This window comes from Gambusia affinis, linkage group LG03 (genome assembly GCF_019740435.1).
Source record: "Gambusia affinis linkage group LG03, SWU_Gaff_1.0, whole genome shotgun sequence".
Lineage (NCBI taxonomy): Eukaryota > Metazoa > Chordata > Actinopteri > Cyprinodontiformes > Poeciliidae > Gambusia > Gambusia affinis.
Window position 1 is genome coordinate 22,636,150 of NC_057870.1, and position 21,765 is coordinate 22,657,914.

Here is a 21,765-nt window from a genome sequence, read left to right on the forward strand (position 1 = left end):
AGTCCATTTGATAGCCCACGTTGCCTCAGCTGAATTCATTCATAATCACGGGAAGAATACCGGCATCAGCAGATCATCACAACAGAAAATTCACAGTTCTTAACATTTGCATGAACTGGAATATAAGGTGAAATATGTTTTAGAGCGTCTGCTGTTGACTTATTACATTAACATTCTTATAAACCATATTCCTACAACTGATTCCCTTTTATTTAAACACACACCGCCCAAGCAGACGCCCCAAACGAGTCATCTTGTTATAGAAATGCAAAGGTAGAAGCTATCTGAGTTGGCTTCGTTGCCCAGAGGAAACCAAACGTCAGCGCGTATGCCATATTGTAAGTGGCAAGTTGGGTTTTGATAAGATTTCAAGCTTAATATTCTGAATAAAAAAAACCCTGAAACTTATAATAAATTAATTGTGATATTGTTGTTATTATTATTAAATTTTTACCTCTAAAAATATACCAACATAAGCTATTTGTTATTCAAATGTAGCAACATTAATCAACATGAAACAAAGTATTTCTTCTTCTTCTTGTGATTATTACATCACTCACCTGAGGATGTTAAGTTTAGTTTTAGTTATTTTATTTTTTTGTTGTAGTTTCTCATTATTTTGTTTTGATTTTTTCTAAAAATATAATACTTTGCACCTGATTTATTTAGAAAAATGCACACAAATTAGTTTTGTTTTTCTGTTGTTTCGGATTATCATGTTAAGAAGTTAGATGAGTATTTTTCAGACTTCTATAAACTTGTTTAAATTCTGACAAACAAAACAATAATAAAAAAAAAATACAATGCAGTCAATCCAATTGTACCACTTTACCGAGCCTATGCTTGGTAAAGTTTTACAATTTTTTGAGGGCCTGTGCCCCTCTCAAAATGTCCGCCCCTCACGTCCGGATTGGACCCTCGCGTAGCGTCTAGTATTCTACATCTGTGCTGTCGTCTCACTGGCTTCCTACTGCGTAGAGGAAGGGGAGGAGGTGGGCTGCCGTTTTTCTACATCCCCATGAGCACAGAGCCGCTATTTCATTTCACCTCCGTCTCCGAGCAGCTTGGTCCTCCTCTTCCTCTCCAGGGGTTTAAATTGTGTTATTATTTTTTTTTAAATTATTATTTGTAGAAAAGAAGTGCCATCAATTTAAAAATCCCCAGCCTCACCGGGAGGACCGCACGCCACCGCCATCCCCGGTGAAGAGTGAAGTTTAAACTCGCAGCTGCTGCTCTGGAGACGGCGGACCCGACCCTTTTACGGTCCTACATCTCCTCAACCTGTGCTTCTTCAAATATATAAATTTACATATATATTTTTGGAAGTTTTTGTCGACTTCAGTGAAGTTCCTCGCCCCCTCCCACACACCGGCATAATGACTCGGAGATCCTGTGCGATTTACGCCACCGGCATCGTCTGCGCTCACCTCCTGATCGTGGGGATCGCCCTGGTCGTCGCTCAAGTCTTCCAAACGATGATAAACAGCCGGCTAAAAAAGGTGAGCAGTCACCGTGAACATGTCATTTTTATTTTCCCCATGTATGTCTCTCTTTAAATGTGCTTTAAATGTTGCGGTCTGCAGTGACAGATCATTGCTGCATTCAGTGTCACGGATGAACAAGCAGCCTCGTCCAGGGTATGATTATCCCCTGGATTTGGCTGATTAGTGATGGTTTTGTTGGTGATTGTTCGTCTCCATCGTAGCGGGAATGGGGAAAAAAATCATTTTGGATTCAAAAAGCCGCACAGCTGTTAAAGGAATGGTTTCTGTTTTAAAATTGTGGCTGGAATCCCCTACAACTCCCCACGCTGAAGGGGAATAATGAGAGGATATTTAACACCTGATGCCAACACTTGATTCAATCAAGCTTACCTCTGCTTTTTGTTGACTGGAACTTGATGTGTAAGTTGTATGATATTCCTCGGAGGGCATTTATGAAACATTTCTGAGGATGAGTGGCGCAAAAAAGTGGGAATTCACTATATTTGATGCATAGGGGCACCAAAATGGGAGAAAATAATTTCTAGTATTTCTGTATTTAACAGCTGTTTATCCATTGAAAAGCTTATAATGTAATTGGCTGCGCCCCTGGTGAGGATGAAGTCTTCATCTAATTGAGTTCAGTGATTACAGGAGGCAGTAGTAAAAGTCTTGGTAAATATAGGGGAGAAGGTGTGCAGCTTTGGGGGAAGGGAGATTGGGAGAGTAGGCAGCCAAATCTGGAGTACCAACTCTCTCGCTCTTTTTTTCTCTTTGCAGTGGGTATTTACCAGGACGCAGTCCAAATCTGCAATCATTAAATCAAAGTCTTCACAGGAAAAAAAAAAAACAGTGTGAAATTAGAAAATGGCATCCTCTGCTTTTGTATAGGACATGTTTTTCTACGTCTAGAAGTGCAGAACGTCTTGTTTTTTCCTTTTTGCTGTTTTATAAGTAAGAACTGAATGATTCTGATGGATTTGTAGCTTGATTGGGTGGGGTTAGTAGCAGCTGCAGACCCTTTAAAATACCTCACACTCCTCTGTTCAGCATGCATCAAAGTGTTGAAGTTCCTGCTGCTGCTTCAGAAACTTGGATGCTGCGCCTCAGACACATCAGGGTTAAATTTAGGTCCAAATCAGGACAGCAGCATCTCAGTGGGACCCAAATTAAGAGAAAAGTTTATCAACAGGGGATCTAACTCTGATGCAGCTGGTGGTTACAAGAAATGACAGCGCAGCTAATCCTCTTTTGCCAAATAAATCAGACTTGCCCCAGACGTGTTGAAGGGACTCCAAAAACCCATCTAATCTGAGGCCGAATGTGGTTTTACGTAAAAGTACAGCAAAGCTGTGACAGGAATTTGTCACCTTTCTCATCCCCGAGGGCATCATTTTTACCACAAAGACGTCACCTAATTCCTTGTTGTTTATCCTGCTTAAATGAATGTTCAGCTCAACTGACAAAGCTAAGAAGAGGAAGGAAAAAAAAGAAACACCCATTCATGCCACTCCTTTTCACTGAGGTGTTGAGAAGCCTTGGAGAGCAAGGTCATGAAGTCTTTTTCAACTTTCAACCTAATTAAACCGTTTCTCCTTCAGTCCACTGGAAACACGGCTACATGTTCTTGTTTATGACAGAGGAAGGATTTTCCCTGATAAATTGCTGTTCTTTTACCTTCGCCCGTAGCCCTTTGAAAGAACTTTATCCAAGGTTGACAAACACAACCATTCATGCAGGCTGGAGTCACACGTTCAGGCCGCCTGCAGGGAAGCAGCCAGTTGGCAGGCAGGCCTTTTCTAAAGCTGCTGCTTCTTACTTTTGAGAAAAAGGAACAAAATGTAGTAATTTGTTCTTACTCAGCAGATGGTCACACCTTTTTCTTCTGTCGTTATCTGGTTTCATGTCAGCTTTTTAATTAAGAAGCAGAGTCATCAAGACCCCAGAGAGTGCGGCTCCTTAAATACCTCTAGTTCCCTTTAAAGAGCTGATTCTAAGCTAAAAATCGCTTGTTCAAACGTTTGAAAACGTCCTAAACCAAGATGTAGTTCAGTATTTTTCTGCTTTTTCTTAAATCTGAGTTTCGGTAGAGAGGCACAGATCGATCATTGGAGATTTAATTTTATTTTATTTCATTTTTTTGACACGATGGAAGAGATTGAATAGTAGCAAAAAATTAAGGAATTGTTAGATTATCAAACATAATAGTATTAAAAGAATGAAAATGTTGGGAGTATTTATTTTATTATAGCATGTTTCCAATCAGAGTTGATCAATGGAAAGTTGGCCAAACAGTCTCTGATTATTGGTGCACCTTTAATTTGAGGAGTTTTGTTAGGATACAAAGATATTTTGATATTTCTGCTATCAAAACTTTTATGTTTTTATTTAAATTAAATTGTTTGTTCATTTTCAAAAACAAGCCAGTGAAGAACTTTGCAACGAAGGGGGCAATAAACCCCCCCCACATCCATTAGAGCATCTTAAATGGTGGAAGTTGTTGCCCAAACAGGAAGCTTTAGACACCCCTTATGCTATATTTCTGCAACTGTATTCGGCTGTGAAAGACCACAGAAAAAAATATATGCGGCTTCTGTGAAGTGCACCCCTCGGAGGGAATGAAAAGGAAGCAGAGCACTTCTCTTCTCTCAGATGCTGATTTACTTTTCCAGTCAGCAGACACCTTGAGCGAACATGCTGCTTCACAGCTGAGTGCTCAAATTAAACATTACTGTATCGCCCGGTTCTTTCTCACTTTTTCCACCTGATTAAAACCTAAACATGTTTGAAATCGCCTGGAGGGATGTACGCCTTAACTTTGTGGGGGCGTTTTATGACTTTCCGCACGTAGTTTTGAATGGCTGATGCTCCAAATACGGTCGTGCCTCTGCAAATCTGGATTTTGCCCAGGCTTGCTGAAGTTGGACTAGTAGCTGCTTTTTGTTCAGATTCACTGTCAGATTTTGCTCGTCTTCCCTTTTTGGTTTTTGAGGTTCTTCGCCTGGCACTGAAGACGGTGAAAAGCTTTGACAATGATGAAACCAAAAGCTTACAGCAGTATTTGTTTGGTATTGTGATGTTACTTAGTTTGAATATGTTTTTTTTTTTTTTCTTGACAGGAAATTACTTTGACAGAGAGGAGTCAGGTGTTTGAGTCATGGAAGAACCCACCCCCACCAGTTTACATGGAGTATTACTTCTTCAACGTTACCAACCCTGAGGAGTTTTTGGCAGGAGGGAAGGCGTCTGTTAAACAGATCGGCCCCTACACTTACAGGTACGTTTCACAGCCAATGACAGATGCTTTTTTTAAAATTTTCTTTCTCACAAAACAATCCTCAAGAGGAAATGTTAGAAAAAGGAAGTGACACCAATTTTTCAAATAATTGCTTCATTGCAGTCTTATTCAGACAGCACTTTGCAGGAGTGAGAATAATAAGAATGTAAAACTAATTTTCTCCATCTAGTTTGACTGAAATTGGGTTGTTTTGCTAAAAAGGTTAAAAATTTAACAAATTTGTTAGTGGCATTTGGTAATCTGCTTGCATTTGTAATTTCAGCAGAACGTGGTTGTAAAAAGTGATTAATTCAAGGCTGCTAAACACAGGTTGACTCCACATTTTATTTATTTGTTAAAATGTTGATTAAAAAGATGTTTTTTTTGTTTGTTTTTTTCCCTTAAATTGTTTTGTTAGTTTGTCACAGAATCTCAATAAAAATCAGCAAAATGTGAAGAAGTATAAAGGATAAAAGCACTTTTACAATGGATTGTTAATAATAGGGCTGCAACTAATGATTATTATTCTGATGATTAATTAATTGGATAAAAAATTGTCACATTCTGCAGATTTTTTATTTAACCACTTAACCTTGTTTAATACAATATTAAAAATGTCTGAAAACAAATAATCCAGTTAATTTTTTAAAATAAGAAAATAAACATTTCTGTCTAAAACACAATCATATTGACAAAGGTGTTGTATGAATATTTTGTATTGTTTAGACTAAATATGATGGGTTTTTTTCAGTGGCCTTTTGTGTGTTTTTATACTTATTGATTACTAAATTAGTTGATGATTATTTTAAGAACCTGGATCATAATGAATCATATTAGTTGTTCCAGGCCTAGTTAATAACTTGTTTAATTTACAATTGAGAACATATGAAGGCTTTTCTCCCAGCTGGCACCAATCGCTGCTAAGCTGGACGTGACTCAGTGCCAAAGTGGTTGTATTGTCTACAATGATTAACGGATGTCCCTATCCACACTAGAGAATACCGGCCAAGGGAAAATGTAACTTTCTTGGAAAATGGCACAAAGGTTTACGCCCTGAACCCCAAATCCTTTGTCTTTGTTCCTGAGAAGTCGGCTGGTGACCCCGAGGTCGACATTATCAGGACAGTCAACATCCCATATGTGGTGAGACAAAGAGTCTGCTTTATTGTCCTTGACTGATATTTGTTTTCCGCCAACTCGCTTCACCGCCATGTTTGTTTTATTGTGACATTTTTTTATGTTTTAAGCATAAAAACTATAAATGTACATTGGGCCAAGTCAAGCAAATAACAGCTACAAAATATTCCAAACGGGACGTGCTTCTCTTTTCATGTGTTAATGTGAAATTTTTCCGTCATTCTCTGTCTTTTCAAGGCGGTGATGAACGAGATGAACTCCTACAGCTTTTATGTGCGGCCCATGGTGTCCATGTATATAACTTCCCTGGGCGTTGAAATTTTCATGACCCGCACCGTCCATGAGATTCTGTGGGGCTTCAAGGACCCTCTCCTTTCAAAGCTCCACAGACTTAAGCCAGAAGTGGACGAATACTTTGGTCTGATGTGGAAGGTGAGGGTTTTTTTTTTTGTTTTTGTTTTTTTGCTTTGTTTTTGTAAATGTATCCCTTGGCAGTTGCTCAGTTACTGAAAAGACAAAAAAAGGGGGAAGTTGGTGGTAATGTCATTTGAAAATGTGTCCCCTGATGCTGATGGAAGAGTTTGTACTTCCTATTGACAGAGCAGCGTCTGCAGTTTGTCCCAAGCGGTAACGTAATCAAGCACATGATTCTAAAGGGTTACGCAGACGGAGCTTCGCTAATTGATCGGAACATGAACGGAAATGACCGTGTTCGGTTTTCTGTTATGTTTCAGTTCGAACAGGAAAATGAACATTGTAAACACAATGACATTATTAGAATTTATAGCCGTAAACATTAGCGCTGCTCTTGTAAAAGCATGTGTTGTTTCTGCATTAAAAGACCTGTCAGTGGAAATACAAAGGAGTATGTTTTTGTTTTTTTTCCCCTCCTTACAGAGTTTTGTCACTGGTCGTTAATGCAAATTTCGACAGATGCACTTCCACTGCTTCCTGCTCTGTCGTTCCACACCATAACATGTCTGAACACTGTTTCCTCCTGATTCTCCACAGAAAAACGGCACTCATGAAGGAGAGTTTGTGTTTCACACCGGTGAGGAGAACTACTTGGATTACGGAAAGATTGACACCTGGAATGGCCTGAGGTAAACTTTCATGTTGAGCCAGGATTTTTGGTCTGAATGATATGAAACTCCTCGGTCAGCATGTTCCTAAAACGTCCTGTCGTTCCTGATATCCATGTTTGCTTTGTTTCAAAATGCACAGAGGCGAGAACCTTTGCTCTTTGGCTTTTAGGCTTAAAAGGATTGCAAAATTTGAATGTTTGGAGACCCAAATGTGGGTGAAAGTGTAGTTTTAACTCAGTCAGTATGAACAAGCAAAATCCAGTTGACTCCATTTATCTGATTTTATCCGTGTCTTGTAAGATTACAATTGAATTTTTTGAATGGGGTTATAATTAGACAATCAGAAAAAATGGGGAAAAACTCTAAGATTTATTTTGTTAATAGGCTTCTTTTCAGTTTGGAAGTATATTAATATATTGTGGGTATTTCAGGATGAAGTTAATCATTAATTGTTTCTTCGTATCTTTAAGGTGTAGTTCAGAACATTTAGGTTTGGTTCTGTCAGAGTAGTTAATATTTTACGTTTAGTATGTTTTATACCACAGGTGGGCAACTCCAGGCCTCCAGGGCCGGTCTCCTGCAACTTTTAGATGTGTCTCTACTTCTACACACCTGAGTCAAATAATGAGGTCATTAGCAGGACTCTGGAGAACCTGACTGCACCTGGGAGGTGATTCAGTTATTGGATTCAGGCGTGTTGGACCAGGGAGACATCTGAGAGTTGCAGGACACTGGCCCTCGAGGACCAGGATTGCCCACGCCTGTCATACGGCAATATATATTCTGGAAAATAAGATCGAAGAAGGTGCGCCACCAATGAGAAACCTGAGTGAAACGTGTACTGAGAATGGATTCTATGAAACATTCCTAGTCAAAGTAGCTGTTCGGTATCAAAGTTAATCTGTATAGTAACCAAAAATATATTGACAGCCTAAGAAAACATAATTTTAGAGATTTTTAAAACCACTTTTTGATTAGGCAGAAATATTTGGCATGTTCCATTCTCAGAACTTTTCACACAGGAAGATTATTGGTGACGCACCGCCTCCTACCTCCACTTTCAGTAAAGAAAGTCATTGATTTGGGTGTAAATAACTGTTAAATACAAAGAGGAAATGATTTTAAAGGTCATAAAATAATGTTTTCATAGATCTCCATGAAATTTCAGAGATTAAAAGTTTGTTTTAAGTCTACAGATAATCTGTATAACCTGAATAGTAATTTCTACAGCAGACAGTCACTTTAATTAAAATTGTGATCTCTCTCCAACATAAACATAACAGTCCTAATTAAATGTGTAAACAAAGCAGATGTCTTAAGCTTGTTTAAAGTTTTCTTGCTTCGTTTCCCTCTCCTGCAGGAAAATGTCATGGTGGTCCTCCAATCAGAGCAACATGATCAACGGCACAGACGGCGCCGTCTTCCACCCGCTCATCGACAGGAACGAGCTGCTGTACATCTTCGCCGCTGACCTCTGCCGGTATGCACGTTTTTCTGCTCATTTGTTTACAGTCAAAGCGTGGCGGCAGACGGGAGATTGAAGGTTTCCGCTCAGGTTTATGGTGTGGAAGGAAATGCCAGCGAAGTCATTTACTTACTGATAAGTACATGTGCTGTTACAACTAATGATAAGAGTGGCAGGAAAGAGATATCAGGGTTTATTATTCAGTAAACAATCATTCTGCAGAGTGTAGCTCTAATTTTAGCAGAGCTGGGCAATAAATTGATTTTAGCGATTAGATGAATTTTTGGTTTTTGAAGAATTTATTTTTGGAAAATCTTCCACAGTGATGGCCCAGGGCGGCCATCTTGGTAAAAAGCCTGTTTTACAGCTATTATTTATTTAGTTGACTATATTCTTATCATCGTACAACTCACAGAAGGCATAATTGAAATAAAAGTCACTTTTTGAAAATATTTTCTGTAAAAGAAAATTCAAATGTGGTACGAAAAAATTGGAGTGTTTGTTTTTAAAGGGGATGTATTATGCAAAATTCACATTTGGTAAAATTTTTTGTACTTCCATTTGGTTTTCTACCGCTTCTAAAAACAACCCGATTATTTAAAACAACCTCCCAGCTGTTTTCTGGCAAAATTAATGTTTTATGTGTCCGGAAAATTTGTAGTTTCAAAAACTTTCTGAATGTAACATCGCAAGGGCCTCCCTTAGCAACCGCAATGAATTCAGGCCCATTACCTAGCAACCCCAGCAGAGCTCTGCCCGTTACCTAGCAACCATAGCAAAGTTCCAGAACACTTGGGGATAAAGCAGCTCAGTTGTTCTTACAACGCTGCTGTCGCTGTCGTTCCTCAGGTCCATTCACCTGGCGTACGTGGAGGACGTGGAGGTGAAGGGAATCCAGGCGTACCGCTTCGCCCCCCCCAACGACGTCCTCATGAACCCCAAGGAAAATCCCACCAACGCCGGTTTCTGTGTGCCGGCGGGAGAGTGCCTTGGCACCGGGGTGCTGAAAGTCAGCGTTTGTCGAGAAGGTATGACCCAACCAGTAACCTCACACCGTGACCCAGTTATCGTCACTACCCTTTAATCACAACCAACCCCATGACACAGTTTCCTACTCCACTCCCTTCCAAAACGTCCACTCTTTCGGTTGACGACCTTTTCCTCCGCCTGGTCGCCGACATGCCCGGTGTTTGAGCTCATCAGATTTGACTCAACAATGGTTCAATGATTAACTCTGCTGACTTTGCAGAGGTTTTATGGCACTGATTAAGTGCGGTAGGATTGCTGTAATAAAGACAATCTCTGCTGTGACTCTTTGACCTTGTTGATTATGCCTGCAGCTTATTTTTACTCTTGCGTATAGGGCTTAAACGATTAATCGCAATGAATCGAATATTGAAATAATCGTCAACTAATTTGGTAATTAACTGGAGTATACGGATCAAAAAATCCTTTTTTTTTTTTTTTTTAAGAAAATAACATAATCAGAGCAGATTTGAAGCCAAAACTGTACAAAAAATATTGACATTTTGCATTTTTGACAAAACTCAAAACTTCAGACAAAAGTGAGAAAATGTTGGTGACTGGTAACTTTATAGATGTGCGTTTTGTGGAGGCGTGGTAGTGAACCATTCATTCCATCCAGGTGTGTTGAAGCAGTAAAGTAGTAGGAAAATGACCTGTAACATATTATAGTGGGTGCGTTCCTTTACAGTGAGCTGGGAGATCAGTTGGTAGAAGTGACGACAAAGCAGAGTGGGAGGAGTTTTTCTTCCTTAATTGGGAGGAAAAAAAGCAAAATGTAAAAAAAAGTAAGGTAGGGTAGAAATTACAGCACTATAAAACTTTTATTCTGGTGTAACTTGTTTTAAATTCGCATTTCAACCTTAGAAAGGTTGCTACTAACAAACAGAGAAAATAGGTAATTAATAATAGTGTTGGTATGTTCCATTCATATTTTCAGAAGCTACAGAAAGTGCAGTTTTATGGGCAAATCAAGCATTTTAGATTACAAACAGCAGCATGACTCACTGAGAACTTGAATCACATTCTGCTGTTTCTTTTTAATATTTACTCAACGCCCAATAACAAATCTTTTTGAGTCTTTCGGTTGAGGCTTAAACACTTAAACGCTTGTTTTCAATTTGTTTTATAGACTTTCTGTACTTAAACTGCTGAGTCTTTTTGAACTTCTTTGCTTAGGTAATAAAACCTTAAGATGAATTATTAAAATAAGCTGAGCCACATTTCCATGAACAAATCAGCTTCAATTCTTTATGCAAAATCCTGAGGATTTGTTGGTTTCCTGCGTTTGTGTCTCGTGTTTCTCGCTCAGTGCTAAATGTTAATGCATTACCTGCAGCTGTTCCTCATTGCACCCAATGGCTCTTTCTTCTTGAGGTTGAATTGATTTTACTGTAAAGTAGGAAAATTTAAGTAGTCACTATAAGAGCTTGTAATAAAATCCTCCTTATTTAAATGAGCTTTTATGAACACTCCATCTTCAGCTATCAGCGTTTGTTTATGATGTGAAAAATCTCTCGTGCCTCACCAACAACTTGTCTCATTTCTTTCCAGGTGCTCCCATCGTCGTGTCCTTCCCTCACTTCTACCAGGCCGACCCGGCGTACATCAACGCCGTCGACGGGCTGAACCCCAACAAGGAGGAACACGAGACGTACCTGGACTTACAGCCGGTACGGCAAGCAGTTAAAACCTCCACTGTGATTTTTGAGTCATCATCTTTTTACTTTGACTTGATCAACATGTAATGTAATGAAAGCACAAATACACACATATGTAAAATTGTTTGCATTTGCATACATTCATCTTGAATTTTTAGTTTTTGAAGATTTAAGTGATTTTTTTCTTCTTTTTTTTTTATTCAGCAATTAACTTTTAGGGTTTCATAGTTCAGAGTGATGTCAGCATAGCCAAGGCGGCCATCTTGTTAGACAAGCATATTTTACAGCTTCTATTTATTTTTATTTTGAATTCAAGCAAACTCTGCGATAAAATATTATTATTTTAATAACGAGAATAAGTCAGTGTAACCAGAATAAAATCGTAATATGAAGAGAGTGAAGCAGTAATTTTATTAAATCTCCAACAAATAAAAATTTTGCCCAAGCTCTTTTCCCTCATTAAAACAACTTTACTTCGGGTAAAATCGCGTCTTTAATCTGTTAATATCGTGACTATTTTCTTGTAATTTAATTTTCTCTTGGGCAAGGCCTGACGATTTAAAAAAACGCCACTTTTTAAAAATATTTTCTGTCATTTGTAATCAAGAAAAACATCAATTGGTATGAAAATAAATGAGATTTTATTCTCTGTTCATCATAGCCAGGAGTATGCTGCAAACATAAACCAACAGACTTAGCAGTCCCATATCATGAAGCTGCCACCACCATCCTAGACAGTTTATGCCTCCGATACGCTCAGACATTTTGCCAGATTTCCAATCCTCAAATCATACCGTTTGAATTAATCATTAGCACAATGTTGATGTTTTTTGGTGGCAGTTTCCTTCCTTTCTGTAGAAATGATCAGAACGTAAAGAGAACTGCTTGTCGGCTCTCTTGCAGACTACTGGTGTTCCCATCCGCGCCTGTAAGAGAGCTCAGCTCAACATCATCCTGAAGAGAGTCCCGGGCTTCCCGTAAGTCTCGCTGTTCAACTCTGACCTACTTTGCTGTTGCAACACTCTGTCAACATTGAGGCAGCATGTGGATCCAGATGTTCCTCCTAACCTCCGTCTCTCTGCGTTTTCAGTAAAACGAAGTTCATCAACGAGACAATTTTCCCCATCATGTTTGTCAACGAGGTGAGACTCTCAGAAACGAACCACAGATGTTCTGGTGACGTCGCCTGAACCACAAATCAACCTTCTTTCTCTCCAAATGTAGACGGCAACCATCGATGATGACTCTGCGTCTCAGATGAGGACGCTGCTCCTCATCGTCACTCTGGTCTCAAACTTCCCGCTGCTCATCGTGGGTTTGGGGATCATTCTGCTGCTGGTGCTTGTTGTGTTATTCTGCAGGAACCGTCAGAAGAAGGTAAGAAACAGAAACTTTGTTCTGCTTTTCACTGCTATTTAGCTTTCTGCTTATATTAACTCACAGTGCGAAACTACCACGGCATATTGGGGCCATTGCAGATTAAAAAATTTATTTATTTTTTTTATTGTAGCTGTTTAGATTGAGTTCAGAAATATCCTAGCAAACCTTTAGGAAATTTCTAAGATATTAACAAAATTTTGATTTTCAAAAATTTCAGATTTTTGGTGGTTGTTGTTTTGTTTTTTGTTTTTTAAACCAAAATTTTTGTTTGAAAAGTTCAAAATTTACTCTATAAAAAAAAAAAACTGAATCTTTTAGATTAATCTCAGACATTTTCTGGGGGAAAAAACAGCAAATTTCTGAGTTTAAAAGAACAAAAACTTTAACTTTTGGAAGTTTTCTTTATTTTTAATTAAATTTAATCTCCAAAATTTTTTGAAGATTTTAGACATTTGAATCTCAGACATTTAGAGTTTTTTCTAGCAGAGTTTAAACTTTTCAAACTTGTATTTTCAATTTTATTTTTGGTTTATTTTCAAAATGTTTTGAAAAAATTTTTTTTGGCAGAAGTTTCCTCTTATCTGCAATGGCCCTAATACAGCCTCCACCTGATAAATACATGCAACTTTGTATTTTTTGCATATTTCTGCACCAACTGTGCTGAGAAGCTGCACACGTTCACTAACTCACCGCATGATTTGGAGGCAGTAAAGCCACCTTGATCTCTTTTCAGCATTCTAGATCCAATGGAGGTCACTGCAAAAACACAAAATTTTACTAAGTTTTTTTTGTTATATGAACCTAGCCTTCATCAGACCAGGTGCGAATATCTTTTTCAGGTCTCGGTTCATTGAGATCTGACACAAGCAAAAGACCAAAATAGATCATCAGTAAAAGTCTGATCTTTCCCGTCAGACTTGCACAGGACATCAGATGGAAGTCGTTTCTTTTTGTCGCAGGATCAGTCCTGAATGTGCTCACACTCTTCCAGGAGTAAAACATCACACAATGCAAAACCACAAAATCTTACCAAATGTTTTTTGGCTAATTTCTAGTGCAAATACCTTGGTATACTTGAAATAGGACAAAATTAACTTACAAGTAACTTTTGAGCAAGATATAGGATCTTATTTAATATGAATAAATCCTTGATATTAATGAAAGAAGTACTGATCCCTCCGACAGATTATTTAACTTATTACAAAACATTTTTACCAGATTTAATGGCCTACTCAAGTCTTTAGGAATAGCGGTTTTGCTGACATTAGATTATAAAAGTTTTTAATAAATAAATAACTTCATGTTTTTTAAATACTTTTTAAATTGATAAAAGTAATTAACTCTGATGTCCTGTGTGAGATTTGGTTACATTGTCTCATTTTCCAGTTCAGACGTTTTTACCATAATACAAGTAAAAGTAATTAAGTATTTTAAGCAACTATTGACTTAAAACAAGCTCGTATATGTTGCTGAAAAGTTACTCATAAGTTAGTTTTGTCTTTTTTTTTCAGGTGTATTAAGATATTTCCTCAAGAAACCAAAATACTTGGTAAAGTCTTGTGTTTTTGCAGAGCTTCTTGGTGCTTTTATATTCTTAAAGTTGTCTGGCAGTGAATGCACTTTTTGACAAATTCAGGAAGAAAAACATCTCGGTTCCCTTTGAGTCTGCACAGCTGTAGGTTAACAACCCAGAGTAACCTCAGGATTATTATCTGTTATCTCCAGCACTGACTGATACGTGGTTTTGAACTGAAGCCTCAACAGAGTCCGAGATCACTTTAGTTCAGATAAGAAAAGAAGAATTTGGAAGTGCTGCTTTCTTCTCGTCTATATGCTTCTCGGATGCTTGGTGCTTCCAGGCTGGTTTAGGTCATTTACTGAGCTTCCTGCTCTCATAAAAATGGACCCAATGTGATTAAAAACAGAGGACCATTAAAATGTTGTCAGGCAGAATATGGACAAAGTATTAAAAAGATATTTTACGCAGTGAAACCAGTACACTGTATAAACAAATTAGTATTGCTAATAAAAAAAGTATTTTGGGTCTGGTTTCAAGTGCAAATATCTTAGTACACCTGAAATAAACAAAACTAACTTACAAGTAACTTTTTACAAGTTATACAAACTTGTTTTAAGTAAAACAATCCTAAATATTAATTAAAAAAAATGCTTGTTCTTCTGGCAGGTTATTTCACTCAGAATATAGGAAAAATGTCTTACAAGTGAAAAAATCTTCCAGTTTAAGGAATTAATGTTGATATAACATCATGTAACTTGCTGAAAATGTACTTCTAAGTTTTATTTCAAGTGTACTAAGATATTAACTAACTAAAGACCAAAAATCCTTGGTAAGATTTTGTGTTTTTGCAGTGTACTGACCACTGGATTTCAACCATTCAGTGTCTTCATGAGAGTTGTTGTCTGCAGTGGCATCCACTGCTGTCCTGTTTTACCTGCAGTAACTTAGTTTATCATTGTGTCATCACAAAGTTTAAAGCAAAGGGCTGAGAAATGAAAGGATGAATCACCACAAAAGAAAAACAATTCCTTCTTTTTTTTTTTTTTTTTTTTTTTTTTTTAGATTTATTTCACAATCTGGTGTTTAGTGACGTGACTCGCTGGAAGGTTGTGCAAGTTGGTAAAGTCACAAGTCACCACATGCCTTCTAATAAAATGTTTTTGAAAGGAAAATGAAGAAAAACAGGATTTAAAAATATTTTATTAATCTGTTCATATGTTATTAGAAGCCCTTCACACTAAAGTATTATTAGAAAAAGGGAAAAGAGATTTTCTCTTTTTTTATGTTATAATTTGATTATCAGAAATTTGCAGGCATCTTACATTAAACTGTAAAATAACTTTTATTATAAAATGATCGACTTAAAAAAGACAAAGGCTAGAATTTACCTGGCTTGTTTGAGGAATGTCTACCAGGACACACAACGACCCTGATGAACACCAAGCCCTGCTTGGGCTGCAGTTTAAGATGAAGACGATTTATTTTCACAGAGGGAGTTTTGGTCATTTTCACCCAGTATGACCTTATAAAACTGAAACGACGTCGACTGATTCATCAGCCTTTCCTAGCTTAGCTTCAACTCTAGAAACAACCAGGTTAAAGTTAAAACAAAATATTTATCAGCTGAGTTTCTTTACCAGGATGGATTTGTTTTTTCTCATCTTGCTGCATGCGCTGCTATGCTAAGCAGCTTGGTTTATTCCCTAAATCATGGATTTTTGGGGTATTTTCTCTTAAGAAATGCTGAATTGCAATGATTTATTAACCATGTTCTGATTTAAGTTTTCTGTTTAACCCCCGTTATTTTTGTCCTTTCTGTTTTTAGAATGAAGTTAAACGAATAGATTTTACCGAGGCTTTTCATTCTTTCACTGTAAGTCTTCAGTTTCCCTTTGTTTTTATTCTCATTTTTTAACATTTGTGTGGCTTTTCTGAAAGGGATGCACTGATAAGAATTTTGTGGCTGTTTTTTGGTTTGATTGTTTTGGAAAAGCTCTGACCTTCTGATGCAGATTTTACCCAAATCCTAAAATATAAGATAAGATAGGGGAACTTTAAATAATTAAAAGTAACGAATTACTCAGAGTATTTTCCCAGCTTTACAAAAATGTGCATTTATTGATAAACTAATTATTTTTGTCATAAATACAGTAAATGCATTAAAACTGCTTTATCATCATATATTAGCGATTAGCATGGCTAGTATTACTATGATATTGAGGTTTACAAAGACCTGCCAACATTTCCAAACCCATCATATTCCACGACTGCCTGAGGTTGAACACTTTAACGGATAAAATAAAGCAACCTTGCTGTTTCTCTGCTAAGCCTTCCTGTTGTCTGCTGAAAGTCTTGCTCTCTCTCGTTTTTCTCGCAGCCTGAATAAACCAGTAACATGTCTTGACATGTAAAAAATATGGCTTCTTTTTAAATGGCTGTCATCACTCGCACTGAAAACGGCTAACTCAGTCTTTTCCCTCGGTGACCGCGAACACACATGGTAGTGCTCAGGCATGGTGCTTTCACTGACAGGAACGATATTGGATTTTTCTTAGTTCACCAATCAGAGCCAAGCTAGAGCTTGGCCTGTTACACTAAATTCACTTTTTGCACATTTTTATACTTCCATTCAGGTCTCTACTGCTTAAAACAGCCAAAGTGTTTAAAAAACCCCCCATCTTTTCAAAAACCTTCCGAATGTAATGTCACAAATCAGCAGGCACTCCCTGTTACCTAGCAACTCCAGTGAAGACCCTACCTATCAACCCAAGCTGAGCTCCAGTACATTTGGTCAGCTGGTTTTACTGTAGTATTTGCTGTACAATGGCTGCTGGAAAAAGTGTTGTGTTGTTGACTTACCATCCTTGCTGCATTCTTGTTGATTGTGAAGACCGCTCCACTTCTGCTTTTCATAGATGCACGATTTTATAATTGTGCATCTGTTTGCAGCCATTTTCATGTGTGTGGGTGAATGTAGAGTGGGGGGTGTGGCCAGCAGCTTGTTTGGATTTAAAGTAATAAGATGCCCTAAAACAGCTAGTTACGAAAGGAGCTCAAAATAGACAAAACTGACCTGACTAAAATCTCATTATGGATTATGATTTTGTACAAATAATGTGATGAACATGTTTTGTATAGACCTATTCCGAACCTGTTCAGTCGGTCACCTTTAACTGATTCCAGTTGTCAGCCATTCTTTCGGTGCATCTCTGATTGCAGATTTTCATTTCTAATTGTGTTCATGCATCAAAACATTTGTTGGTATCTCACCTTCATTGTAATTTTTTCCTATTTTACTTGATTTGTTTTTTTTTTTTACTTTACCGTAAAACATTTCAGATCAAAGCATTTGATTCCATTTTGATGTTGATGTTTAAAATAGAGCTGGACATTAAGGCAACTATATTTATTATTTTGCACTGACTTTACTCTTCCTGCTCAGACGGCGAAAGACGACACTGCGTACACACAAGTCAGCGACAAGCCAGACGACTCGTCAGAAAAGCCGGCCAACCAGCCGATGAAGAACGGCTCCTACATCGCCATGTCGCCGGTGGAGGCCCAGAAGTGTTGATTGAGGATTCCTCTCCCCAAGCGTGGAGATCCAGAGGGCTGTGGGTTGTTTCATTGGTGTGGGTGGGGGAGGACACGGTGTGACACAAACCCCGGAGATCATTTAGCCTACAAAGACATTGATCCTCTTCCTGAGCACTCTTCTGGCCGTCTATCTTCCTGCCTGCAGGACTGCAACACAACGCAACCCCTCCCCCGCCGTGCGTAAACACCTCCGTTCTGGCAGACCCTGAACACAGAGGGACTTTTCAAACTGGGAAATGGTTGGGTTCCACCAGGAATATAATAAAAAAAATTGCTTTTTCCATAATTCTACTAAGGGAAAATTAAAAACTTTGCGTAGTCGTCCCTGTTGCACACGAATGCATGATCCTCTGGGCAGACGCCGCTGGTGAAACTCAGTGTTTCGCTTTAACTCGAACAACAACGGGTGCTGTTACAGTCGTTTTCTGTCAGTGCTGTGAGAGGAGAAAACTTTGAGCCTTCAGATTAAAAATCCCTTACAAACCTGGAAAACCTCCCGGGATCAGATGAGTTAGCGGATTTGCAAGCAAACATAAACTTAGTATATTTTGTAAGGAAAGCATAAAAAAAAAAAAACTGAGCCTTTTTTTCCAAGACGAGTTAGAGCACCTGCAGGTTGTTCACATTGCACTTCCAGTATGAGTCAGTGAATCTGTGTGTGCACCTTTATATTTAAATGGACTTCTGGTTTTTCCTAATGCAGGCACACTTTAGTATGAAACCTGAAAAACTCGCGAGTTTGACCCTTTTCTTTTCCCCATGTTTTCTTTCCTTAAAACACTATTTAGAGTGAAAGTTCCTGATTTGGGGCATCTTCGCTTTAAAATTCATAAAAATATTCACAAATTATCAAAAAAAAAAAAAAAAAAAGGAATTAAACACCAACTTAACTTACAAGGGAGACTTGAACCTGTTTCTGCCTTACCAGGGTTCAGAGTATTCACATAAGCTGGAAACACTTCTACTGTACATGTTTAAAGGGGAACTAACTGAGATACCTCTGACCAAATCCAGCTGGCAATCGCAGGCTTGCCGAGACACTAATTTTACTCTGGTGTCAAAGCTTCTCCTCGTCCTTACTGCTACTTATTAGAGATGAAAAGCACAATTTGGATTGCGGGAATCTTCTTCTTCTTTTTGTTTTTGTATTTGCAGCTGATTTGTCAGAGACACTGTCAGGTGCCGTGTGTGTTCAGACCCCGGCGTGCCGCTCGCCGCTGTGCACTCTCTCAGTTCGCCAAGGAGCTGCAGGCGTTCAGGCAAACTCAGCACACAGCACTTGAATCACTGTTTGTCTTGCGTCTTCTCTGTGTGTCCGCCACATTTGTCAAATCTCCCTCCGGCAGTCTCTGGTAGGGAGCGGATTTAAGGCCATAAAACTGTCAACCTGAAAAAAAAATTCTGTACTTTGCCTGGAAATGCTTTATTTGTCCTGTTTGTTTCAATTCAAGTGGTCCATTTGTGTTCAGCACATTTCAAAGGTTTGTCTCTATCTGCTTTCAGACACCTGTTGGAGTGTCTTCTTTTTGATATTTTTTTGTATTTGTTACTGCTGCTAAAATTGCCATGACCTATGGACTCGTATTTGTATTCACCACCTTGTGCTCTCATTGGGTTTCTGGAGGCTTTTTTTTCTGTTGCCAACCTGAGCACAAAGCCCAAAGCTTGCTGCCATCTATTAAACTTAGCGATTAGTTATCACTGTTTCCAAATCTATCATACTGAAATCACTCATGTATTTAAACAAAGAGGTTCTGAGCATATCATATGTATCATCTTGGGAGCTACTATAGTCTGTTTAAATGTCTTTAAAGGGGTTGAGCCACACTTGCATCATCTATTATATTTCCAACTAAAATTCAGATTAGTTCTGAATTTTTTTTTCCAAAAGGTGCACCAAAAAAACTTCCCCAAAAAGACAGTTTCTTAAGTTTATTTGTGCTGAGCGAACAGTTTTATGAGTATGTATTTAACCTCTGAGCCAAAAGCCGATGTTTTCAAGTTAGATCCACTCGCTCCATGCATGCAGCCAACGACCACCTTTTGCAAACTCACAGTTCATAGTTGTTCACCTTGCTTAATATCCCTGAAAAACCTTAATCCAGGGAGCCGAGTCATCCTGTTCAAACACGCCGACCCGATCCGCACTCCACTCCGCTGACCCATGAGTCCGGCTCGACCAAAGATAACCCTAATCGATCCACTCTGGGTGCTGTGTTTGCTCTCTGTGATAACTGCTGTGCCACTAAACCGCCACCGCCTAACTTTGACAAGGAGGGAAAAAAAAAAAAGAATTGTGCCACCACTTATTATGTGAAGTATTTGCAACAGTGTTGTGTGAACACACATGTGAGTGTGTGCCTTTTTACACTAAGGCAAAGGATTTAAAAAGAAAAAAAAAATGGGTATTGCTTTCTTTTTCTAAAAAAAAATAAATAAATAAATAAAAATCTTGGTGCAGAACATAAGTAATCAGTGCTCTTTGAGAAGCAAAAATCTCAGTGTTATGTAAGACAAAGCAATATGGAGTTGTGTGAGGAAAAAATAAAACAAATTGTGAATATTTCTTTTTGTTTCTTTAAAGGGGCCAAGTAATATTTAAGTTTTTGAGGTTCTGTAAGTTGTAGTATTGCTTTTCTTCTGTCTGTAGCATTGTTTAGCCCTTTCTTTTGTCCACTTATTTCACTGTTGATTATTTCAATTTTTTTTATTTGTACTGAAAATGTAAAAAACATAAGTGTAAAAGATGGACCAGTTAGTGACGCAGTGCTGTGCTTGAGTGGTTAACATTTCCGTCAAACTGGAGTGGTCCACTGGAAGGCTGATTATCTTGACCAAGTGTAACATTTAGATGAATGAAGCCTACTTTGCTGATTTAGTGCCATCCTTCTGTTACTCTGATTTACCTTTTGATTTGTAATGACCACCTCTCCCAGTTTTGATATTCTAACAGACATTTCCTTTGACTTATACTAACTTGTTTTGCTGCTGATAATGACAATCCCTCACCTTTTTGTCATTTTAGGTGCAAAATGATTTCAAAGTAATATTCATTTTTAGTTTTGATAATTTACACTGCACAAATGTTTATACAGTGCTTTTGTAAACATTTCTAGTGTATTTGCAAAAAAATAAAAGTTGCAAGTAAGTGCAAAGTTTAATGGTTCCTGTTGTCTCCTTTGGAATTCCTCTGGTAAAATTTCAACTTGGCCAATCAGAAGAAGCTCTGAACTATGACGTTGATTTTCTGCGCTGTTTTAGAATTTGTAGTCTGCTTGTAGTTTTACAAACTACAAGTAGAAAGTGAAAAAGCATTTCAAATCGTATTGGCCATGCTTCCAAATAATGAATTAACATTAACAGCCGCCTATGCTCTGCTCGACACTTCTCTGTTCGCAGTTCAGGACGGCTGTTTACAGCACAGGCAATTTCCGGTAAGATTTATGACGTCGAACTGGCGCATTACATACGTCACGGACAAACGTTAGCGACTGGGTCAAATTAAAACTTGGCTAACATGAAATAGCCCGTGAGATAAAAGTTCAAAATGCTCACTTTTCGGACATTTTTGTATATTTGTAAATATAAATACGTGTAAGTACTCAGTTTTATGGTTTTAATATTGAGTTGAAGCACCTTTAGGTTTGTAGCCTCAAATTTTTCCGCGGTAATATGTACTACTAGCATAAATGTTTTCCGTAAATCCTCTCAAACTAATTTTGAAATATAAATAGGACAACAGAAAAATTGACAGCAGTTTAGTTATGTTTCACTTCTGCATCCTTACACATACAAACTGTAGCTCAAAAACACACATATTATCTCCTGTTTTGGCTAAACAAAATTAATTTGGAGAATAAATAAACCAATTCTGACAAACTTCACATCTACAATGTTAACAAAACCCTGTTGCATACATACATATATTATTTTTATCTCTGCCCACCTAAAATATTTGCTGGCCTGATTTGGTCACAGCTATAAACATTTTTCAAGGGGTAATGATTAAATCTACTCAGGTTAAAAAAGTGCCTTGACTTAGCATGACTGTACACTGGTTTAAAAACCTTGTATAAATAACCCCAGGTTAAGCTCCTTATTTGTTGTGTTCCTTTTTAGCGCTTGTTGTCTTTATTTTGT

At 38.0% G+C, this 21,765-nt stretch overlaps 1 protein-coding gene across 2 annotated transcripts; it reads left to right on the plus strand.

The window, feature by feature from the left end:
- The first annotated feature begins 961 nt into the window (after positions 1-961).
- Positions 962-20,786, plus strand: scarb2a (scavenger receptor class B, member 2a). Of its 2 annotated transcripts, XM_044112855.1 has the most exons (13): positions 962-1,499; positions 4,601-4,758; positions 5,754-5,901; positions 6,133-6,327; positions 6,907-6,998; positions 8,341-8,460; positions 9,295-9,473; positions 11,023-11,141; positions 12,033-12,106; positions 12,220-12,271; positions 12,354-12,506; positions 15,854-15,901; positions 17,471-20,786. In XM_044112855.1, exons 1-13 carry the CDS (start codon positions 1,377-1,379, stop codon positions 17,600-17,602), a joined length of 1,593 nt encoding a protein of 530 aa, XP_043968790.1. In that variant the 5' UTR covers positions 962-1,376; the 3' UTR covers positions 17,603-20,786. The 2 variants fall into 2 exon arrangements, with proteins under 2 accessions (XP_043968790.1, XP_043968791.1); XM_044112856.1 differs by lacking the exon at positions 15,854-15,901.
- Positions 20,787-21,765: the final 979 nt, after the last annotated feature.